This window comes from Myxine glutinosa, chromosome 11 (genome assembly GCF_964187855.1).
Source record: "Myxine glutinosa chromosome 11, kmMyxGlut1.1, whole genome shotgun sequence".
Taxonomy (NCBI): domain Eukaryota; kingdom Metazoa; phylum Chordata; class Myxini; order Myxiniformes; family Myxinidae; genus Myxine; species Myxine glutinosa.
In genome coordinates this window covers 106,395,359-106,419,071 of record NC_136271.1, presented here as the reverse complement: position 1 = coordinate 106,419,071, position 23,713 = coordinate 106,395,359, and the positions used below count along the sequence as shown (strand labels likewise).

Below are 23,713 nucleotides of genomic sequence, written 5' to 3'. Positions count from 1 at the left end.
GTTGGGGCAAAGGAGCAGTAGATTTATGGGGTTTGGCAGTGTGAACTAGCCGATGGTGGGCTAGGATATTGTTAGGGATTTAGAAGGATGACAATAGGAGACCGAGATTTTAGTAGAGACATTGATACAGGTAGAGGGGACGTAGTCAGATTAGAAGGATGTTAATGACGAGGGAAGTGCTTAGTATAAGGGAAGACAGGGAAAGCACAAGTATTAGAGGGAAGTAGTTAGTTAGATGATGCTGTGTGTGTGTAATTGTGGGTGCCTCTTGGGCTTGGTGAAATGAGGCAATGGTCTGGGATGACCGGAGAAAGTGTATGAGTGGTGTATTGAGGACATATGTAATGGTGTTGAGTGATTGACTTGCATGGGGTGCAAGTGGATAAATGGAGAGAATACTTGGTGTGTGAGAATAAATGGTGTGTGGAGTGAGTTGTGTGGATTGAGTGGTGTGGAGTGCATGGTGCCAAGGAGTGGATGGGGGAGGATGGACCCCTTCACGAATACCCGGGGAGGGTAGTTTAAAGTTAGGTAGAGGGAGTAGGTAAATTGCTTGGAAATTGACATCTGTGGTGCAGGGAGTAGCAAGTTGCTGCTTTGAGGGGTGCATGAGTAAGTGGAATGGCTGGGCGTGTGGGCTTAATTAGTGAGTATGGTTAAATGGGCACTCCGCTACTGGTAGTCTGTCGGCCAGGTGAGGCCGCAGGTAGGCTCTGGGAGCCAGGTAGCGTTCAATGTAGAGTTCAGTGGGGCCCGAGGATCCTAAGAGAGGACCCGGGTAGCCCAATGCCAGAGAGGGCATCAGAGGGGTGAGAGAGAGCCAGGAGGGCCTTCCCCGAGTTAGGGTAGTTGAAGGAGCTAGGCAAGCTCGGGTGGCGACTTCAGTGGCGGAGGTGCGCAGGTCAGTAGGACCTGCTGGTAGAGCCACACGACCCAGCCCCGAAATTGTGCGGAGGTACAGATAGAAAAAAGGGGGGAGTGAGCCCCCAAATTTGGTAGGGCACCACAGGGTGTGTCAATGGGAATTGGTTTTTAGAACCACATAGTGTAAAGAGGCCAATTGATTGGCAGGGCAAGACCCCGGGTAGTTTAAAGAGTTAATGTCAATTAGAAGGATAGTTAGGATGAAATCTCTTCGCACCATCCACATCCACTCACCAAGGTGACAGGACTCCACACCAGGTTTTGCAGATGATTTGGAATGAAAGACGCATCATGACGTGGGTGAGACATTGTGTTTATTCCATCTCTTCCTTCTTGGGAGGGATTGGAAACGAATTTGGCATAAAGGGGGATAGAAGAGACAAGACAGTAGAGACGGAATTTGTAAAGTGTAAATACGGGGAGGGGCAAGGGTAGTGTAGGTTGACATGGGGGGGGTGACGAATGGCTAGAGACGAGCTTTCTTCGCTCGCTCTTCCGCGCCTCTCATGTTGCATTACCTTGTTTTGACGTGTACCCTTGCTCCCTTTCCCCCGCTAACCTCTGCTTTGTCTTTCCTCCCCACCCATGGACCCATATCCTTTGTTGAGGGGAGTGTGCAGGAACCCTGAGCTGTGCGGCTGCACTTTTGTAGTAGATATACCAAGTAGATACCCTTGATGCATATCCTTGTAAAGAACCAATCGACGTGTGCATGTGCACATGTGCATGGATTTGCAAATGCCTGCCTGTACGTCGTCGTTTCTGCGTATATCGCATCGTCCAAAAATAAAGAAGCAAGCAACTTCGGCCGCTCGAGGAAAGACGGGGAACGCCTACGACTCGGAGGCGAGCGTCGATCCCCGGGGCGGCCGGGTTCACGGAACCCTGAGCTCGTTCGTTCATCACAGACGACACGACACGACCACCGGTGAAACTGCTCGGACACGTTGGGTAAAGCACGCCGTGGTGAAGCGGGCCGCGGAGCCACTCGGCACACAAGCCAGCTCACGGTCGACACGTCCGTGCCGGTCACCCCGTTCGAGGAGAAGACCCGACCAATAGAAAACAACGGAGGGACTCCCGACAGGGAGCGGAAAAGATTCAGGGCGAAGCCGCAGCCTCCTCCAGTTATTTACTCTAGTTTTACGGATTACGGTGTTTGTCTTCATTTTAAGGCATTTTTAAGACATTACGCCCGGTTTACGTCAAAAACCGAGTTACGTCATGGCTTATGGAACCAATTAATGATTTGCCGGGGTATTACTGTATAACATTATATTTAAAAAAAAAAGTTATGGACGAGTTATGTTATGACTAAACTTGGGGGATGAGTTGATTCGGCGACAAGAACAAGCCGATTAGATTTTGATTCAGGTCCGAATCCAGATCCGGCCTATCATTGGGATATAAAACAAACTGTTCAGCCTGGCGGAGGTATACGCCCTACCGAGTGCCGTTTTAGTTTGCTCATGTCTTTCCTTGTTCTCTCCTGCCATGTCTGCTCACAAAAACGTTGTCAGCATTTGATTTTGCAAGTCTTTTTCTTATGTGTTGTACTTTTCACATTTCTCATGAAAGCAATGGTGGTGCTTATTCGATCATGATGGATGATGACCATTCAGTGTGGTTTTGGTGCTTTGTATAGGTGGATCATGACCCCATCCACAGTAAATGCGTACTACTCTCCTTCCAAGAATGAAATCGTCTTTCCCGCTGGGATCTTGCAAGCCCCTTTCTATGAAAAGAATTATCCAAAGTGAGTAAACAATGTGCAAAGTGAGTAAATATGGTACAGCTGTTCGCATGATCATATAATTTCTGAAATATCTAATAGTACTGTATTCTCAACCTTCGACATTTGTCGGTTTCTTCATTACTCTGTTCATGTGTTGAAGCCTAACCAATTATTTTGAGAGTTTCTGAAAGCATTGTACAACCTATAGGCACTTCTTCTTCTTTGAATGAATGAATTTAAAAATCACATATCCCCAAATTCACATGTGAGTATTTAAAAAAACATCACTTGCCTCTGGATTACTAATAATACTGACATCCATTTGTCTCACATGACATTGGTACATGCTTCAGGTTATGTTGAGGTTTCTGCAATGTTTGGCTCATTGAACCGACACACATTCTGCTTTTGAGACTACAGATAGGACATTACAGAGAAGCGTCATGAATGTTGGCCGGGTGATGGGGAACATAACTCTTGACCTCTTTCCGCTTTACAGAATAGATCTGTAGATTGAGAACCTGTGCTTCATGCTTTTAGATGCAGTTTCCTCCCAACTTGTCATGGATATTACTAAAGATTGCAAGTTTCCTTTTCAGAGATTTTTCAACCACATCTTTGGTCTTGTAATACGGGACTTTCAAAATGATGTATGAATGCTAACGAGGAATTTCACGCATGCACCGTGTGCGCGTTTTCAGTGACTCACGTTAACGAATTGGGACACTTTTAGCCTGCCTTTGCTAGAGTGAAATCTGTAAGTGAAATAGTCCAATAAATAAATATATAATTTTTGGTGAAGAATATGAATGAATATAAATGGGACCTGGTGAAGAATCAATTTAAATATTTTAGTATCCAGATCTGGATTTGGATCTTCACCAAAATGGTATCGGTTCTTCCTTGTCGCACACCTAACCTCTCCACCAAATTTTGGCCGAATCTATCCACAACTTCTTCAGATATCTTATTCATAAACAAACAGACAGCCTGGGGTAGAAACATAACCTCTATCCCCATCTTCCCCCATCCAAAACCTTGATCTTTTCTACCCCCGCTAATTTCACCCCAAATCCACTCTTTTGAAATACCAACTTCTTTCCTGGAAGTCCTTGGTGTCCTTGTGTTTTATACTTCTCCCACCCCCTCTCCTCCCTTCCCACGCCTCCTCCCCCCAAGCCCTCTCCCTCCCACACATCTCCCGATGTCCCAGCTCTCAAATGTTGTGTTTGTGTGCTTTCCCTTCTCTCCCCATCTTGTCTACCGCTCCCTCTTTTTATATATTTTCTTTGTCTGTTTGATTTGTTTGTGTGATAAATGTTAGCTCTTTCACGAGCCTCGATTCTGTATACAAAAAAAACCAAAAAAAAACACCTTCGGTGGCAGAGTTAATGACTTCAATCATCTTGCCCATCGTACATAGGGTTCATTTGTCTCATTGATCAGCATTTGGAGGATAGAATCATAGTTTTACACAGGGAAGTAGTAATTGGGTTAATTGATTATTATTGACATTTGCACTTCATTTGTGACATGGAGACTTTTCATGAGTCATGCCAAAGTGTTTGTTTGAGCCCCTGTGATGAGAACTTAATTGCTGTGGCCAAAATTAATTTAACAAACCAGTTTACTGTACAATGTTCCTTCACAGAACATTAATGTAAGAATTTGTTTTTGTAAGTGTCAAATGCGTGTAGTTCGTTGTTTATATGGACAACTCATCATATTGTCTCATTTTACTCCAAGGTCTTTAAACTTTGGTGGCATTGGTGTTGTGATGGGACACGAGTTAACGCACGCCTTCGATGACCAAGGTAAAAGGGACTCTTGCCACATTATCTTGCATTTCTTTGTTAACCCAGCTTGTACGTTTGTGCATTTGTACCGTGGATACACTAATGCTGCACTCGGTCTCTTTGCCTCAATACATTTGAATTAATCTCATACCTACTTATGATCTCTTCTGCTCTTGCTATTCCTTCCTATTCCCATATATTTTTCATTTCCTATTTGATTACATGTTTGGATGTTCCCCACTACCCTACTTTGTGTTGTTCATAACAGCTTCATCCTTTTTTCCCCTTTTGTTGTTCCATGACATTTGACCATGTATATAAAATAAAATAAAACGTTTTGTTGTGTTCGCTGTCATTTATAGTGTTCCCATCTTAAAGAGGAACTGTAAAAGCAAATAGTGAGTCTTGCTTGTCCTTCCATGAGCCTCGATCTTGTAAAGAAAAAAAAAATTGAGCATAAATGTCACTTTTGTTTCAATTATTTTAATTAGCGATTGCTCATGCTTTGCCTTTTGTTATTTGTTACAGGCCGTGAGTTTGATGAGGCTGGAAATTTAAGAACTTGGTGGAAAAACTCTTCAATCGAGGCATTCAAGAAGCAAGCTGAATGCATGGTGGAGCAGTACAGTCGGTACACCATCAACGAAGAGCATCTGAATGGAAAGCAAACTTTGGGAGAGAATATTGCTGACAATGGAGGATTAAAAGCAGCATACAATGTAAAGCGGAATAAAAATAGTTTCAACAAGACAGTGCTTTGCTTCAAAGTTGTGCCTTTTGTTAAGTAGTGATCTTCTGTGCTCAGGCTTACAGAAACTGGTTAATGAAACACGGTGAAGAGAAGAAGCTTCCAGCTATCGAGCTTACGAACCACCAGCTCTTCTTCGTTGGGTTTGCACAGGTAAAGGATCGTAAAAAGCTGTTGTGGCTTTTAATTTATTTATTTGGCACATAATACTCAATGTGTTGGGAACAATCTCTCAATTGCAACAACAAAAACTAGAAAGCAATCAAAGACTGCAGACCCTCGCCAGGACGTGTTTTCAGTGTTTGTTTGTTTTTTAAAGGCTTTTGTGTTAAAACGAATATGGTGGCCGAACCACGTGACTGATAACATGTTTGTTTGTTTTCTCCACCAATTTATCCCCAGATGATGCTCAAGAAATTTCATCTTGATCGGATGATGTTTTGTACTTGTCGAATTATGACATCATAATGGAGGCACCTTTGACATCATCATTAACATATTTTATTCCCCATGGAGAGTTCTTTACAATGAGCCATGTCTCACTTTTTTATATTCAGCGCTTTCGGAGATAGAGGTGGAAAGTTTTTCGGTTTTTCCAAGATGGCAGCCGAACCAACGTGACCTATGACATTATAATTATCATTAAAAAATTATACAGGTGGTGGTGCACCTATGGTGAAAATTACCTGTGAATCGGACTAACGGTTGAAGAGAAAATCATATTTCTTCTGCATGGACAAACAAACAGACAGACAAACAAATGAAAAATCGGTCAGAGACTGAGGACTTGCCGGAATGTACTTTTTTATCGGCCATTTTGGACAAATATGGCGGCAGAACCATGTGTCCGATGACGTCATCATTATTTGTTTTCGAAACTAATTTATTCCTCGATGATGCTCAAGAAATTTCATCTTGATCCGATGAAGTTTTGTACTTGTCGAATTATGACGTCCTAATGGAGGCACCTATGACATCACCATTAACATATTTTATTCCCCATGGAGAGTTCTTTACAATGAGCCATGTCTCAATTTTTTCTATTCAGCACTTTCGGAGATATGGAGGTGCAAAGTTTTTCCGTTTTTCCAAGATGGCGGCCGAACCACGTGACCGATGACGTCATCATTAGCTTTTTTTTCTCCACCAGTTTATGCCGACATGGCGCTCAAGAAATTTCATCTTGATCGGATGAAGTTTTGTACTTGTCGAATTATGACGTCATAATGGAGGCACCTATGACATCATCATTAACATATTTTATTCCCCATGGAGAGTTCTTTACAATGAGCCATGTCTCAATTTTTTATATCCAGCACTTTCGGAGATATGGAGGTGCAAAGTTTTTCCGTTTTTTCCAAGATGGCGGCCGAGCCACGTGACCGAAGACATTTTTTTTTCTCCACCAGTTTATGCCGACATGGCGCTCAAGAAATTGCATCTTGATCAGATGAAGTTTTGTACTTGTCGAATTATGACGTCATAATGGAGGCACCAATTACATCATCATTAACATATTTTATTCCCCATGGACAGTTCTTTACAATGAGCCATGTCGCAATTTTTTCAATTCAGCACTTTCGGAGATATGGAAGTGCAAAGTTTTTCGGTTTTTCCAAGATGGGGGCCGAACCACATGACCGATGATGTCATCATTTATTTTTTTTCTCCACCAGTTAATGCCATCATGTCACTCAAGAAATTGCATCTTGATTGGATGAAGTTTTGTACTTGTCGAATTATCAAATTATGACGTCATAATGGAGGCCTTGGGCCGAGAGAGTTAAAAATTGGGCACAGTCTATTCCAGGGCAAGACAAATATGTGTGTAAAGTTTGGCGATTCTACGTGCAACGGTGGAGACGTAGTACTGCAAACAGACACAGACAGACAGACAAACCAATAGTCCATGAGCTAGAGGGGTCCACCAAGCACCCCCCCCCCCCCCCCCCCCCCACCAATCAACGAAACTATATTTTTTGGAAAGTTTGAAATGTACTGTTTGAGAAATTATATGTTAACATGCGATAAATTGGGACTCAGTATGGATTTTGAGAGACTGAAAGTTGCTATTTCCTCTGTTATGATGGCATATGGGTTATACTGTTATGTATATATTGTTATGATGGCATATGGGTTATACTGTTATGTATATATTGTTATGATGGTATATTGGTTATGCTGTTATGTATATATTGTTATGATGGTATTAAAGTGCGATGCTGCGCGCGCTAATGCTTACGCAAGGAGCAAGCGGACAACGCGGTTCATAAAAGAGTCTTTATTCAAAGTACTCAAACTGCAGCACTAAGCTGCTCAGGGCTGCGCGCCCCGTGTATATCGTGAGGCCACGCCTCTCTCCCTGGCGTGGCCCATCCCCACTTGGTGTGCGGGGTGATGTCACCACGTCAGTGCTTTCGTGTCCGCCACACGCGCCCCCCCAGAATCCCCGCGCACCTGAAGGGTCAGTTTGCGTGGCAAACGGATGACCCGGCCGAAGCGCCCCCTGGCGACTGGCGGCATCTGGGATGCAGGGATGCCATCTGGGATGCCTCCGGCTGCAGGACCGGGGGGCGGCGTGGCGGCGGGGCTGGGCGGTGCCGGGGGTCCGCCCGCAAGGGGGCGGCCCCGACGCGGGGGTCGGGCCACTGGCGGTGGATGGTCCATGTCGAGGTGGGCCGGCTTGAGGCGGTCTACAGAAACGCGGTCAGGAGTACCGCCGATGTCCAGGGTGAAGTGCTTCGCCCCGGTCTCCAGCACACGGAAAGGCTCGTCGTACGGGGGCCGCAGTGGTGTCCGGTGGGCATCGTGGTGGACAAAGACGTACTCCGCCGTGCGAAGCTCCGGGGCGACGTGCGTCGGTGGGTGCCCGTGGCATGCCGTTGGCACCAGGGCGAACCTCTGGGCGGTCTCTTGCAGAGCGGAGCGCGGTGCCGTGGAGTCGGGGAGGAACTCGCCTGGCACCCGCAGCGGTTGCCCGAAGACCAACTCCGCCGCGGATGCGCGCAGGTCCTCCTTGGGCGCCGTCCTGAGGCCCAGCAGGACCCAGGGGAGCCTGTCGACCCAGCCGCCGTCGCGGAGGGTGGCCCGGAGCGCGGCCTTCAATGAGCGGTGAAATCGCTCACACAGGCCGTTAGCCTGGGGGTGGTAGGCCGTGGTTCGGTGCAGCCGGACCCCGAGCCCCTGCGCGACCGCCCCCCAGAGCTCCGAGGTGAACTGGGGGCCGCGGTCGGACGAGATATCTGAGGGGGCGCCGAACCGGGCGACCCAGGTGGCGATGAAAGCCTGCGCGACATCCGCCGCCGTCGTCGACGCCAAGGGCACGGCCTCCGGCCACCGGGTGGTGCGGTCCACCATGGTGAGGACATGGGTGAAACCCCCGCGAGGGGGGCAGAGGTCCCACCAGGTCCACGTGGACGTGGTCAAACCGGCGTTCCGGCACCGTGAACGGGGCCAACGGGGCCTGGGTGTGCCGGTGCACCTTGGCGCGCTGGCACGCGAGGCACGTCCTGGCCCAGCCGCGGACGGCCTTCCGGAGGCCATGCCAGACGAACTTGTCGGCGATCAACCTTTGGGAGGCCCTCGCGCCCGGGTGGGACAGGCCGTGGATGGCGTCAAACACCTGGCGCTGCCAGTCCGCGGGCACGATGGGGCGAGGACGCCCGAGGGAGATGTCGAACGGCACCTCGGTGACGCGGAGGCCCGTGACGGCGGTCCGCAAGGCCTGGACATCGGGGTCAGCGGCCTGGTCCGCTGCCATCCGGGCATAGTCGATGCCGAGGTGGACTGCGTGGGCGACGGCCCGGGAAAGGCAATCCGCCACCGGGTTGTCCTTCCCCGCGACGTGCCGGATGTCCGTCGTGTACTCGGACACGGCCGAGAGGTGACGCTGTGCCGGGCCGACCACGGCTCGGTGACCTTGCCCATCGCGAAGATCAGCGGCTTGTGGTCGACGAAGGCCGTGAACGCACGGCCCTCGAGCAGATGGCGGAAGTGCCTGACCGCCAAGTGAAGCCCGAGCAACTCGCGGTCGAAGGTACTGTAACGGCGTTTGGGCGGGCGAAGCTGCCGGCTAAAGAACGCCAGCGGTTGCCAAGCTCCACGCACCCATTGCTCGTGCACCGCGCCCACCGCGTAGTCCGAGGCGTCGGTGGTGAGGGCGATCGGTGCATCGGGCGCCGGGTGCGCGAGCATGGTGGCGTTAGCCAAGGCGAGCTTCGCGCCCGTGAACGCCGTGTCCATCTGCTCGGTCCAGGTAACGTCGCCTTTGCCCGGCTTACCTCGGAGAGCTTCGTGCAGGGGGTGCAGGAGCTGGGCGATACGGGGCAGGAACCGATGGTAAAAGTTCACCATGCCCAGGAACTCCTGCAGCCCTCTGATCATGCGGGGGCGCGGAAACCCCTTCACCGCCTCCACCTTGGCCGGCAGGGGGACGGCTCCGTGCTTGGTGACACGGTGCCCCAGAAAATCGATTACGGCGGCGCCGAACCGGCACTTTGCGGGGTTCACAATCAGGCCATGCTGGCCCAGGCGTTCGAAGAGCGTGCGGAGGTGGCGTAGGTGCTCTTCGCGGGACGCGCTGGCGACGAGGATATCGTCCAGGTAGACGTAGACAAAATCCAAGTCGCGCAGGACGCTGTCCATCAGTCGCTGGAACGCCTGAGCCGCATTCTTCAGACCGAAGGGAATCCGCAGGAACTCGAAGAGTCCGAATGGCGTGATGACTGCCGTCTTCAGGACGTCCTCCGGCCTGACGGGGACCTGATGGTAGCCGCGTATGAGGTCCACCTTCGAGAAGAAGGACATGCCCGCCAAACGGGCGGAAAAGTCCTGAATGTGGGGGACGGGGTAGCGGTCGGGAGTGGTGGCGTCATTGAGACGGCGATAGTCCCCGCACGGTCGCCATCCCCCGCCGGGCTTCGGCACGATGTGCAGCGGCGACGCCCAAGCGCTCTCTGAGCGCCGAACGATGCCGAGTCGCTCCAGGGTAGCAAACGCCGCTTTTGCCACCGCCAGCTTCGTCGGCTCGAGGCGGCGTGCCCGGGCGTAGACCGGTGGCCCGACGGTGGGGATGTGATGGGCCACCCCGTGCTTGACGGCCCCCGCCGAGAAGATGGGCCGCGTGAGGGCCGGGAAGCCGGCGAGGAGGCGGGTGAATGCGTCCGCTGCCGGAAGCGTACAGATCAACGTGGCCGGAACCGAACCGTTCGGCAAGCCGCTTGGCAAGCTGCTCGACGAGCTGGGCAGCGCACAAGCGAGCGAGCTGAACGTCTCGGCCTGGACAAGACGTCTGCGCTTTACATCGACCAGGAGCCCATTAGCGCACAGGAAGTCCGCGCCAAGCAGTGCCATGGGCACGTCGGCGGTGACGAACGTCCATCGGAAAACCTGCCCTCCGAACCGCAGAGAGAGGCAGCGTTTTCCGTACGTACGGATGGGCGTCCCGTTCGCGGCAAGCAGTGTGGGGCCCCCACCCGTGGCGTGCTTGTCTGACGTGCCGGCGGGAACGACACTCACCTGCGCTCCCGTGTCGCACAGGTAACGGCGCCCGGATAAGGTGTCCGTTATGAACAGCAGGCTGCTCGAACGGCCGGCGCTCATCACCACTATTGAACGCCGGCCCGGGCGTTTCCCGACCTGTTGAAGGAGCATGGCGGATGACATTGCCGAGCCTCGTGGCCAAACTTGGCGTGGAACCAGCACCAGGTGGTGGAGCTGGAGGAGTGTGGCTGGCTCCGCCAGGCCGGTGGAGTTGGCGGTTTTCGCCGCGGCGGTGGGCGGGGCGTGGCGGCGGTCACGAGGGGCGTATCAGCATGCTGCGTATGCTGTGTAAGCTGATGCTGTGGATCAGCATCATCAGCAGCATCAGCCTCGAGGTCCGTGACGGCCGCACCGACTCTCGCCCGCGTATCCGAAGCCGCGAAGTACCTGTCCGCCTCGGCTGCCAATGCTCGGGGTTCCGTTAGCCCGGTCCCGGCCAACGCGAGGCGAACCTGCGCTGGAAGTTGGCGATGGAAAAGCGCCCGGAATAGAGAACCGGGGGCTTCGTCGCCCAACAGTGACAGCATATGGTCCATTCGGACCGACGGGCGCGTGTCGCCGAGCTCGGGGAGATCCAGGAGGCGGTCGGCCCGTGCGTCGTCCGTGAGGCCGAACGTGGCTAGGAGTAGCCGCTTGAGTGCCTCGTACTTTGGCCGGTGGGTGGCGAAGGACGGACACAACTCGAGCGGCCGTGCCGGGCCCGAGGGAGTCGACGACGTGGCAGTAGCGCATGTCGTCGTTGGTGAGGCGCCGAAGCTGAAATTGGGCTTCGGCTTGAACGAACCAGACTTCGGCCTGGGCCTCCCAAAATTCGGGAAGTTTAATCGCCATTGTCTGGTCGTTTGCCATTGCAATGGCGTCGTGTTCGGAAGGATCGCTACGGCAGATCCAACGTCGAGGTCACCATATAAAGCGCGATGCTGCACGCGCTAATGCTTACGCAAGGAGCAAGCGGACAACGCGGTTCATAAAAGAGTCTTTATTCAAAGTATTCAAACTGCAGCACTAAGCTGCTCAGGGCTGCGCGCCCCGTGTATATCGTGAGGCCACGCCTCTCTCCCTGGCGTGGCCCATCCCCACTTGGTGTGCGGGGTGATGTCACCACGTCAGTGCTTTCATGTCCGCCACAGTATATTGGTTATATTGGATGTTATGATGGTTATACACGATGTTATACATAAGCAGAAGATTTTGTTTTTTAATCCAACCAAAGATGGCTGACTGGCGGCCTTTAACTACAGTGCATTTAGAAAGTACTCAGACCTTTTCACTTTTTTCACATTTTGTTATGTTGCAGCCTTATGCTGAAATCGTTTAAATTCATTTTTTCCCTCATCAATCCACACTCAATACCCCATAATGACAAAGAGAAAACAGGATTTTAGAAAGTTTTGCAAATTTATTAAAAAGAAAAAACTGAAATATCACATTGACATAAGTATTCATACCCTTTGCTATGACACTTGAAATTTAGCTCAGGTGCCTCCCATTTATCTTGATCATCTTTGAGATGTTTCTACACCTTGATTGGAGTCCACCTGTGGTAAATTCAATGCATTGGACATGATTTGGAAAGGCACACCTGTCTATATAAGGTCTCACAGCTGACAATGCGTATCAGAGCAAAAACCAAGCCATGAGGTAGAAGGAACTGCCTGCAGAGCTCAGAGACAGGATTGTCTCGAGGCACAGATCTGGGGAAGCCTACAAAAAATTGTGCTGCTGCATTGAAGGTTCTCAAGAGCACAGTGGCCTCCATAATTCTTAAATGGAAGAAGTTTGAAACAACCAGGACTCTTCCTAGAGCTGGCCGGCCGGCCAATCTGAGCAATCGGGGGAGAAGGGCCTTGGTAAGAGAGGTGACCAAGAACCCGATGGTCACTCTGGCTGAGCTCCAGAGATCCTGTGTGGAGATGGGAGAAACTTCCAGAAGGACAACCATCACTGCAACCATCACTGCAACACTCCACCGATCTGGGCTTTATGGCAGAGTGGCCAGACGGAAGCCTCTCCTCGGTGAAAGACACATGAAAGCCCGCTTGGAGTTTGCAAAAAAGCACCTAAGGGATCTCAGACAGTGAGAAACAAGATTCTGTGGTCTGATGAAACCAAGATTGGACTGTTTGGCTTCCGTCTGGCCACTCTGCCATAAAGCCCAGATCGGTGGAGTGTTGCAGTGATGGTTGTCCTTCTGGAAGTTTCTCCCATCTCCAAGGTCACTCAAGGTCAAAGGTCATGGTGCCAAATGAAATGCCGTATGTGACTTCCTATATGTCAGTAACAGTAAGTGTATGCATATCTCTTGTACTTTTAGAGTTATAGTGGTTTGAAATATATTTTAAATGAAAACTCGACACCCCTGATTTCACGTTTTGGGTGACCTTGAGCTTTACCTTGGGCCTAGAGAGTTAAAAATTGGGCACAGTCTATTCCAGGGCAAGGCAAATACGTGTGTAAAGTATGGCGATGCTATGTGCAACGATGTAGACGTAGTACTGCGCACAAACAAACAGACAGACAAACCAACCAACCAACATACTTGCCGGAATTTTTCCGGCAAGTAACAAACAGACTCAGATGCAATACCCTCTCCTCTGGCGAGGGTAATAATTGGTTTAACAAACCAATGGTTCCCAGGAAAACCAAAAACTTCAACACGTGAGGGATTGATTGCCATTGTTTTTGCTGATTAAAAAAAAGAAGTTTTTAAAAGGAGAAAATCATTTTTAAAATGCTTTGTTAACAAACTAGAATGTATTTCTCACTGAATATGGAGTTGCCAAACCCAGTGGCATTGTGTTTTGAACATCCACTCTGAGTCTGGGAGGTCGGCGGTGCGAACCCCACCCGGGCCGAGTCATGCCAAAGACTTTAATAGTGGTACGTGCTGCTTCCTCACTCGATGATCAGTATTTGGAGGATAGTACCTGTGGGTTGCCATCCCATTGGGGGAGAAACGGGATGAGATTTCCCCCTTTTAAATTCCCTTCTTGACTGTCTGTGGAAAGAAAAATTATGTCACAAGATAGCCTTGGCGGCACCTAAAGTGCTCCAGGAAGTTACTCGTATTTCATTTCCCCCAAGGTCACCACTGTTTGTCTGATGTTTACAAAAAGGTCAAGTCCATTATTGTTTAATGTCTATCTGTATGTGTGCACGTGATTTGTGTGACAGCTCTTCTATGAGCCTTAAATCCTGTTAAAAAAATTAATAAGGTGTAGAAAAAAATTTCTCCAGCAATTGATTTCCCATTGCTTTTTTAGGGAACAAATTTGTAAACAAAAATCATCACATGGCATTAGCCCAGGCATTATTATAATCACCACCTTTAATTAATTTGTACATTTAACTACAATGACTCCAACGCATAACTACCTTTCCTTACTTCTGAGAAGATGGTGCAAAAATGTATTCCTATTACCACATCTCAATTGGTGTCAGACAGGATGGTCCGACTGGTCCGTCCACAGGTAGCACACTTACCTTCGAGCTGTCTAGCCTGGGCTTCAGCCCCGACCCGGCTAAACTGTCGGATTGGTGCTTTGCAGGCCGGGAATTGCATCACAAGGTGCCCCGTCCCTCGGATGGATGTTTGGCCAATTTCGAGCAGTGCTGTTTCTTGTCCTTCATATACGCAACATTTTTCCCTTTCCACCTTTAAGAAGACTGACATGTCAGATAACCTACACAACACCAGACATAATCTCTCATTTCAGAGAACTCAAACTTGAGAGATACGAGTGGCTCCCCTCAGATGTGTACAAATTGCCAAATGTTCCTTACGAGAGGGAGGCCACGAATGGCGGACTTGAACTATCAGCTTCCAAAGGACAGTTCGATCACCTTCCTTGTCGTACGGCAGTCACAACCCTGGTTTCTTGATTGGACCTCAAGCCGGCAGAGATTTGTGGGCATCTTCACCATCGGCAAGGTTTCAGATAGCAACAGTTAGCGCACGCTCACAACTCTAAATATTGTACACCGCTTCTTCCCTATGCCATCTCCAGGCGCTGCATAACGTCATTGCCGGGCACCGAAAGGGGCTCGGCAATGATGCACGCTGAAAGGGAGTACTCACTTTTCACTCTGGTTGTTTCTTTTCTTGTTACTCGCAAAATCGAAGATTTTTCAAGTATATTGGTCGGTTGCGTTTGTGGTTCTGTCTGTCTATCTGTTTGTTTGGCCTACAGGTCACAATTCTAAACTGATCGTCACGAAACTTCAACAAGCTGTATAGGTCGTCCCAATTGAGAAGCCTATTGATTTTGAGGTCAAAGGTCATCTGGAGGTCAGATTTCTAAAATCGCCATTTTAAATCCGATTGGCTTGAACATTGAATAGCATTTGTATATTGTCACTAAATTGGGAAATGAACTATTTTTGAGGTCAAAAGGTAAAAGGTCAACTCGAGGTCAAATTTTCAAAATCATCAATTTTCATCTGAAAAGCCATCAATTTTCAACCGATTGACTTGAAAATTGAACAGCATTTGCACATTGTGTCACTAAATTGGAAAACTAACTATTTTTGTGGTCAAAAGGTCAAAGGTCAACTCAAGGTCAAATTTCTAAAATCATCATTTTTCATCTGCAAAATCGTCACTTTTCATCCTGTTGACCCGAGCTTTGATCAAGATCGTAAATTTTAATCCATGAAATGGAAAATTTGCTGTATCAATGGAAAACTTTTGGGGGTGGGGGGGGGGGGCGGATTTTGCAAGTGTCGTGCTCCGCATGACGTCTTCTTGTTTGTTTGTTTGTTTGTTTGTCCAGGCGATATCTCAGCCATCCTTTGAGCTAGGAAGCTCAAGGTTCGGCACAATCGTGAGTAAGTGCTATTACAAAAGCTGCACTTGTTGATTTTTTGATTAATCAATTAATTGATTAGTTATTTAATTATTATCGATTAATTAAGTACTTATTTCCTTTCTCATCTGGGAAATATCTCGGGCATATTTTGAGTGAGGGAGCTGATATTTGGACATGCCATTGACCAAGTGATTTGGCTGTAAAGGCTATTTTTGATTTATTGATTCATAAATTAATCAATTAATTATTTGATTAATCACTTTAATCAAATCCTCGCGATCTCGCGTGATCTTGACAGCGACGGCATGGATTTTCGAAGCTGTACACGTTCTCCACGTTTTCAAGGTAAAGTCATTGTTCACAATTGTATTTTGTCGAAACTATTTATATTTCGGTGTGTGAACCTATAGTGTCCCTAGGAAGTTTCTCGGTGTTAATCTTTCATAAATTAATCGTTTCTGTTTGCCGCGCATGTGCGGCCTTGCCTCGGGCTTCCCCGGTCCCCCGTTGAAGTTTGTTCCTTCCTTCGCTGTTTTTGCTAGGTTTTTAGATTTTTCCCTTCTCCCCCAAACTTCCCTCAAACAACCCCTCACTGTGCCTCATCCCATCACCATCAAACCTTTCGTCCTCCTCATCCTTCCCATTCTTGTAACTCTTCTGTAATCTCTGACACACTATCTACTGCTCTCCCTACCTCCCCCTCTCATCCTTCATCTGACCCTACCCCTCCCCTCCCCTATCCTGCACCCGGTGCTCCTCCTCACTCCTCATTAACGGTATGGACCTCAAACATCCGGGGCCTTCGTTCAAACCTGATTGATCTCTCCATTCAGGTTGCTTCTGACAATCCAGACTTGATCTGCTTAACAGAAACTTTCCTCCTTCAAGATGTCTCTGATTCCTTAATATCTCTTCCTGGTTGCTCCCTCCTCCGGTATGATAGACCTGAGCCTCGTCCTGGTGGTGGGGTGGCTATCTTTATCAAAAACTCTCTTCCTCACTCTCCTTGCACTGCCCTCTCTCCACCCCACCCCCAGGAGTACCTCTGGCTATGGCTTCCTCTCCGCTCCCACCTTTTGTTCATATGTGTTCTGTCCCGTCCTCCAAACAGTGATGACTCCATTTACATTTCGCTGTCGAACAACATGGACCAACTTCTATCAACTCATCCAAACTCTCTCTTCCTCATATGTGGCAACTTCAACTGTCATTATGCCAGCTGGCTGGGTGTGGGTTCCTCTCTCACCAGCCATGGCATCCTCAGCAAAGGACTTCTGCGACTCATTGGGACTGACACAATCTGTCAATTTCCCGACCCGGATCTCAGTCAATGGAGTAGCTTCTCTTCTAGACTTGGTTATGACAAACTTCCCTGCAAATGTCTGCTGCTCTTCTTCTGCTTCAATCGGTTCTTCTGATCATGTGCTTGTTAAAGTGGACATCTCTCTGGCCATTCTAAGGGAGTCTCCTCAGCGCCGACGAGTCTGGCATTTTACTCAGGCTGACTGGCACAGTCTTCAAGCAGCCATCAATCATCTGGACTGGTCTCCCATCTCTACTGCCTCTGACATCAATTCTTCCAAAGCAAACTGCTCTCTCTCATGCACAGATTGATCCCATCTCGTCTTCAGTTATCTTACCCTTCCTCCCGTCCATGGTACACTGAATCTTGTGGTGAGGCAGTTGCCCTGAAACAACTTGCCTTTGCCTCTTGGAAGGCAAATCCAACTGAAGGCAATCTCAGTTCCTTCCACCAAGCTCGGAACAAGTGTGTGTCTACCCTCAGGAGTGCCAGGAAGCACTATCTCTCCACACTCAAGATTGAACTCTCAAACCTGTCTCCTTCCTCCAAATCCTGGTGGCGTCTGGTCAAATCTGTTTCTGGTGTTTGTTCTCCCTCCATCCCCTCCCTTACCTCAAATGGCTACACAGTTGACACCACACATGATAAAGCCAAATGCCTCAACTCTGTGTTTGCCTCAAAATCCTGTGTCCCAAACCCATCTCTCTCTGTTCCCCACCTTTACCAGTCGAACCTAACTGCTCCTGAACTCTGTGTCCTTCTCTCCTGACAAGGTGGAGAAGTTTTTGTCTAACCTCGACTCTGATTCTGATTCTGCAACTGGACCAGACGGCATCAGCCCATGGGTCCTAAAATCCTGCTCTACCGCTCTATCTCACCCTCTCTCTGTTCTTTTCACCCTCTCTTTTGCTCAAGGTCATCTGCCAGCATCTTGCAAATCAGCAAACATTACCGCTTTACACAAAAAAGGTGCAAAAACAGATCCTTGCAACTACAGACCAATCGGCCTGCTCCCAATTATCAGCAAAGTCATGGAATCCATCATTGCTTTGGACATCAAATCCTTCCTCTTCTCCAATGGCTTGATCTCCGATCATCAATTTGGATTCAGACCAGGTCATTCTACTCTGGACATGTTGCTTCTGCTGTCTCAACAATGGATGAAGGTCCTCAATGCCAAACAGGAAATCAGTGCTGTCTCCCTTGACATATCACGTGCCTTCGATACGGTCTGGCACCCAGCTCTGCTCACCAAACTCTCCTCCTATGGTATCCATGGAAATCTCCACTCATGGCTTGCAGACTTCCTCTCTGGTCGGAGGCAACGTGTGGCCCTGAATGGATTTCTCTCATCTCCCCCTTCCTGTTCCATCGTAAAAAGGCGACAAACAGGGTTGGCGGCAGGAAGGGCATCCGGCCGTAAAACATTGCTTCAAAAAGGGGACCAAAAATACAACAACAACCACGGTCCCCGAAAAGGCCAACCCCCGCTTTGCGGGGAAAAATGGCCTCTAAACGTTTTTTTTTTTTTCCCTTCCTGTTCTGGCTGGAGTTCCCCAAGGTAGTGTTCTGGGCCCTGTGCTATTTCTGGACTTCATCAATGATCTCTCCAACTCTGGAAAATCCTCTCTATCTCTTTGCTGATGACTCCACTATCTGCCGCTCCATCCCTTAGATCGGCAGTCTGCAGCCTCCTCACTCTCTGCAGACCTGGACAAAATCACAGACTGGTCAAACAAGTGGAACATGTCTTTCAATGCTGACAAATCTCACACTCTTACTATCTCTCCGAAAAGACCGACTGGAAAACCCTCCCATCTACTTTCTCAACAATCCTCTCCAAGAAGTTCTGTCGCTCAAGCTTTTGGGTCTCACTATCTGCCATGATCTTTCTTGGGAAAACCACATTTCCAAGCTGGCCTCCAAAGCCAGTTGCCGACTGGGCATCCTACGTCGTGCGAAGTCCTCCCTTGGCACACCTGAGCTCCTCACCACATACAAGGCTTTCATCCGCAGCTCAATGGAATACTGTTCCCCCCTCTGGGCCGGTGCTCCTGCCTCACACCTAGCTCGGCTTCACGCTGTTGAAACCAAAGCTTTCAGAATCATTGGAATCTGCTGCGATGAAGCTAACTCCGAGGGCCTTTCATTCACTCACCGCAGGCAGGTTGGTGGTCTTTCCGTCTTCTACCGACTCCTCTCCGGCCTTGCTCCCCCAGCTCTCTCTGTGCTCTGTCCCCCTAATATTCCGACATGTCGCACAAGATCTGCCAGCAACCCTCTTATGGTTAAACTGCCAAAATCTAGACTCTCTGCTCACCTTCACTCTTTCATTCCCCTTTTCTCCCGCCTCTGGAACAAACTCCCCCACTCCCTTCAATCCCACTCCTCCCTCCAGGTCTTTAAAACAGCTGTTCACCACCATCTCTTATCTTCCCCCATCCAAAACCTTGATCTTTTCTACCCCCGCTAATTCATCCCAGATCCACTAGTTTGAAATTCAAACTTCTTTCCTGGAAGTCCTTGCAGTGTTCATATGTTTTATACCTCTCCCACCTCCCCCCAAGCCCTCTCCCTCCCACATTTCTCTCGATGTCCCTGCTCTCAAATGTTGTGTTTGTGTCCTTCCCCCTCTCTTCCCATCTTGTCTACCGCTCCCCTTATTTTGTGTTTTATGTGTCGGTTTGACTTTTTGTGTGATTAATGTTCGCTCTTTCACGAGCCTCGATCTTATATACAAAAAAAAGAAAAAATCACTTGATTCATCAAAAAAAATTTGAAGTGACACATTCAGATGAAACGGTGGTGGTTTAGGTATTCTATTAGCCAATTGATTAGTTAGTTAATTCTTTTATGATTATTATTTATTTATTTTCATTATTCATCATTACTTGCAAAATCAAAGATTTTTCAAGTATATTGGTCGGTTGCGTTTGTTATTCTGTCTTTGTTTGTCACCGGCCTACAGGTCACAATTCTAAACCGATCGTCACGAAACTTCACCAAATAGTAGAGGTCTCACAATTGAGGAGCCTCTTGATTTTGAGGTCAAAGGTCATCTGAGGTCAAATTTCTAAAATCGCCATTTTAAATCCGACTGACTTGAAAATTGAACACCATTTGTATATTGTCACTAAATTGGGAAACCAACTATTTTTGAGGTCAAAAGATCAAAGGTCAACTCATGGTCAAATTTCCAAAATCATCAATTTTCATCTGAGAAACAGTCAATTTTCATCCCATTGACTTGGAAATTGAACAGCATTTGCACATTGACACTAAGTTGGGAAACTAACTATTTTTGAGGTCAAAAGGTCAAAGGTCAACAAGGGCAAATTTCCGAAATCAATTTTCATTTGAAAAATCGTCACTTTTCATCCTCTTAACACGAGCTTTGATCGAGATCGTCAATTTTAATCTGTATGAAATGGAAAATTTGATGGATCAATTGCAACCTTTTTTCCCCAGGGGTGGGGGGTGGATTTTGCAAGTATCGTGCTCTGCATGACGTCTTCTTGTTTATTTATTTTCTATCTCATCTGGGCAATATCTGTCACCTTTTGACCTAGGAAGCTGATATTTGGACATGACAGTGACCAAGTGATGTGGCTATAAAGGATATTTTTGATTTATTGATTAATCAATTACTTATTTAATTTTTTTCGATTAATGACTTGTTTAATTAATTTTCAAAAAGTTATAGCTTCGAATGATGCACTGGTAGTTTTGATATACTATTAGCCATTTGATTAAGAAAATATTTTATTATAATTGTTTATTGATTTTAATTATGCAATTATTCAATCAATCATTGTACACCTCTCCCACCCGATTCAGTCTCTATGAGCTGCACGGCGGTATTGCTGGGTGTCGAAGGCTCCCCGGCAATGCCGCGCTGGAGGAAATTTATTTATTTGGCATGGTGGCGGTGTACTTTGAATGTATCTGTGCTTGTTTATATTTTTGTTTTATCCTCTCACAGGTGTGGTGTTCGGTGCGTACCTTGGAGAGTGCACATGAAGGAATTGTGGTCGATTCTCACAGCCCCGCTCGGTACCGGGTCATTGGAACAATTGCAAATTCCAGGGAGTTTTCTGAGCACTTCGCTTGTCCATACGGATCTCCGATGAACCCAATTAAAAAGTGTGAGGTTTGGTGACATACAGTTTATCGTTGTCGTAAAAAAAAAGAAAACTCGAGCCACTTTGAAATGTCATGATTAATGTTTTTGGTTTTTGTGACGTGATTATTTGTTTTGTTTTCTCAAATCATCCCACTCTCGTCTCATTGGCTCATTCGTTTGCCCTCGACATGTGAGTATGTTATATCGACGCCATCCGGCCGCTGATGCAACTCGGTTTGAATTGTGATGTTGCCTTGCTCTAATGACGTTAGCACTTTATTCGAAACTCATCATTTATTACGGGCTGTCTGATAATTGATTTCAAATACCATTGTAACCGATATTTATATTTATTAGATTACCTTCGGGCTTTTTGATCGGCAAGCTTCCATTAGGTTGCTCCGTCTCCCCCCACCTAAGTGAATTGCCCTCACCTTTAAGGCGTTGACTCAAAACCATTCGAGCTTGCCTTTTTCGCAAAACCATAATCCCTCGCTTAACACTGCCCCACAGAACACTGATTCGTTATAGAGCTTGGTCCTGGAGTATTTTTTAAATTAAAAAAAAATATATGTAAATTTAAGAAAATCCACAACACGCAACGCTCGTTGAGTAAACGTACCCGCCATCATTGTTGTTACCTCCGCCACCAAAGGTGGATGGAGGTTATGTTTTCACCCCTGTCTGTTTGTCTGTTTGTTTGTAAACAAAATATCTCAAAAGGTTGTGGATGGATTCGGACGAAATTTGGCAGAGATGTAGCGTATGTCACAAGGACGAAATGATTCGATTTTGGTGAAGATCCAGTTTCGGATCCGGCTACTATAATTTTTTTAAGTGATTCTTCACCATTGGGAGATAGGGCCAAAATCGATACATAACAGGATGTCTCAAAAAGTTGTGGACGGATTTGGACGAAACCTGGTGGACCGGTTGGGTGTCTGACCAGGACAAATAGATTCGATTTTGGTGAAGATCTGTATATGGATTCGGATATGAGAATTCTTTTATTTTGTAAGTGATTCTTCACCATTGGGAGATGGGGCCAAAAACGATACATAACAGGATATCTTTATAAGTTATGGATGGATTTGGACGAAACTTGGTGGAGAGGTTGTGTGTGTGACAAGGAAGAATCGATTCGATTTTGGTGAAGATCTGAATATGGATTCGGATATGAGAATTATTTAATTTTTTTTAATGATTCTTCACCATTGAGTGATATGGCCAACCAGGTGGAGGTGTGCTCTCTACTGAGTGCCGTTATCGTTTGTACTGTATACACCACGCAACGCTCGTTCAGTAAACGCACCCGCCATCATTGTACTGTGTGCACATGCTCTGAGCCAATCACCAGTGTGTACTCCGCCTTCGTTTTGCAGCAGCATGAGCCTCCTACCACCCCGTCTCCCATCGTTTTTGGAGCATGGCAGAGTAGAGTATAGTAGAGTAAGAGCGATGGCAATTATTATTATTTTTATTGATGTTTGTACATATTTTGTTTTTGTTCATATTTGCTGATGTTATTATAATAAAACATGACTTTTTATTTATAAAATAATGTTTACCATGTCTATTATTAGCGCTATTACCGATACCCCAATGAAGCCCTCATATACTGCCTATATGAGTAAGATATATCGCTGTCGGGAATGCATCTCCATATAAACCATGGTATGATGATATGATTTCCCCTTTCAGCGCAATTTCTATTCGCACTATCTTCTCCAGGAACGTATCCTGAATGCTAAGCGAGTTATTGCTGTCTTGTGCATGGGACTGCTGGATAATCTTTGCTTTGAGGTCACATTATTTGAGCCTTGTTTGGGTGTTATTATTTTGTGTGTGAAATGACGTGACATATTGCACCAGAAGTTATTCGTGTGTGCTCTCGCACGTGCATTTATTTACTGGTAATTTATTACACTTGTTGTTGTTGTTCTTCTTATTTTTATTATGTCTGATCTAATCTTGGCTAAAGATTGATTTTTTAATTACACGAAATATTTTCGATGTCATTTAATTTGTTATGCCATTTGTTTGGAACAAATTCAAACGATGAGCATTTTGTTTATACACACGTGTTTATTTGTTTGCACGGTTTGGCGATGCTCTTTACCACGCACACATATCTTGCTAACAGAGGTTGTTGTTGAAATATTTTTCTGTATGATTTGCTGACATCAGTATGTAGATGTGTATTGATCAAACATACACCAAAAGGAGAAGAAGACAAAAAAAAAAAAACAGAAGCTGGTTTTGGTGATTTGAATTATTTTTTGCAAATATGTGTTTTAATGATGAGGAGTGATTCTTGTTTTGAGCATTTGATGTAATTTTTTTTTTGCGGTTTTGAAATCGATGCTAATTTGTAATAAATCACAACAGTTATGAACCTTGCTCCTCCATGAGCCTTGTCTTGTATAAAATGCAATCTTTTGTCCATCAATGTTTAGGTGTTGAGAAGAGATGAGTTTTGATTTATTACCTGGTTGCAACGACGTCGCCAAAAGAATGCAAGTTTGTTCGATTGAGAATCCTTTTTTGTGCCTCTGCAGCAGAAGGTGCTGGAGTCATTATTGTACTCCGCCTCTCGCTATTCCATCTCCAGTGGTGGTTTAGGTATGCTATGACGCAACTGATTAAGGAATTCACTATTTTACTATTTATTGATTTTAATTTCACAATCATTTATTGTGCATCGCGCTCTCCCAATTTGGTCTCCATCTGCCAAA

At 47.0% G+C, this 23,713-nt stretch overlaps 1 protein-coding gene across 2 annotated transcripts in view; it reads left to right on the top strand.

Annotated features, from left to right (window-relative positions):
• Positions 1-23,378, top strand: part of ECE2 (endothelin converting enzyme 2) — a 96,814-nt gene extending 73,436 nt beyond the window's left edge. For both annotated transcript variants that reach the window (XM_078786970.1, XM_078786971.1), the window contains exons 15-19: positions 2,570-2,680; positions 4,406-4,473; positions 4,984-5,174; positions 5,261-5,356; positions 20,838-23,378. In XM_078786970.1, the coding sequence (XP_078643096.1) occupies positions 2,570-2,680; positions 4,406-4,473; positions 4,984-5,174; positions 5,261-5,356; positions 20,838-21,014 (643 nt within the window). In that variant the 3' untranslated portion in view covers positions 21,015-23,378. The remainder of the gene's footprint in view (positions 1-2,569; positions 2,681-4,405; positions 4,474-4,983; positions 5,175-5,260; positions 5,357-20,837) is intronic.
• The last annotated feature ends 335 nt before the right edge of the window (positions 23,379-23,713 follow it).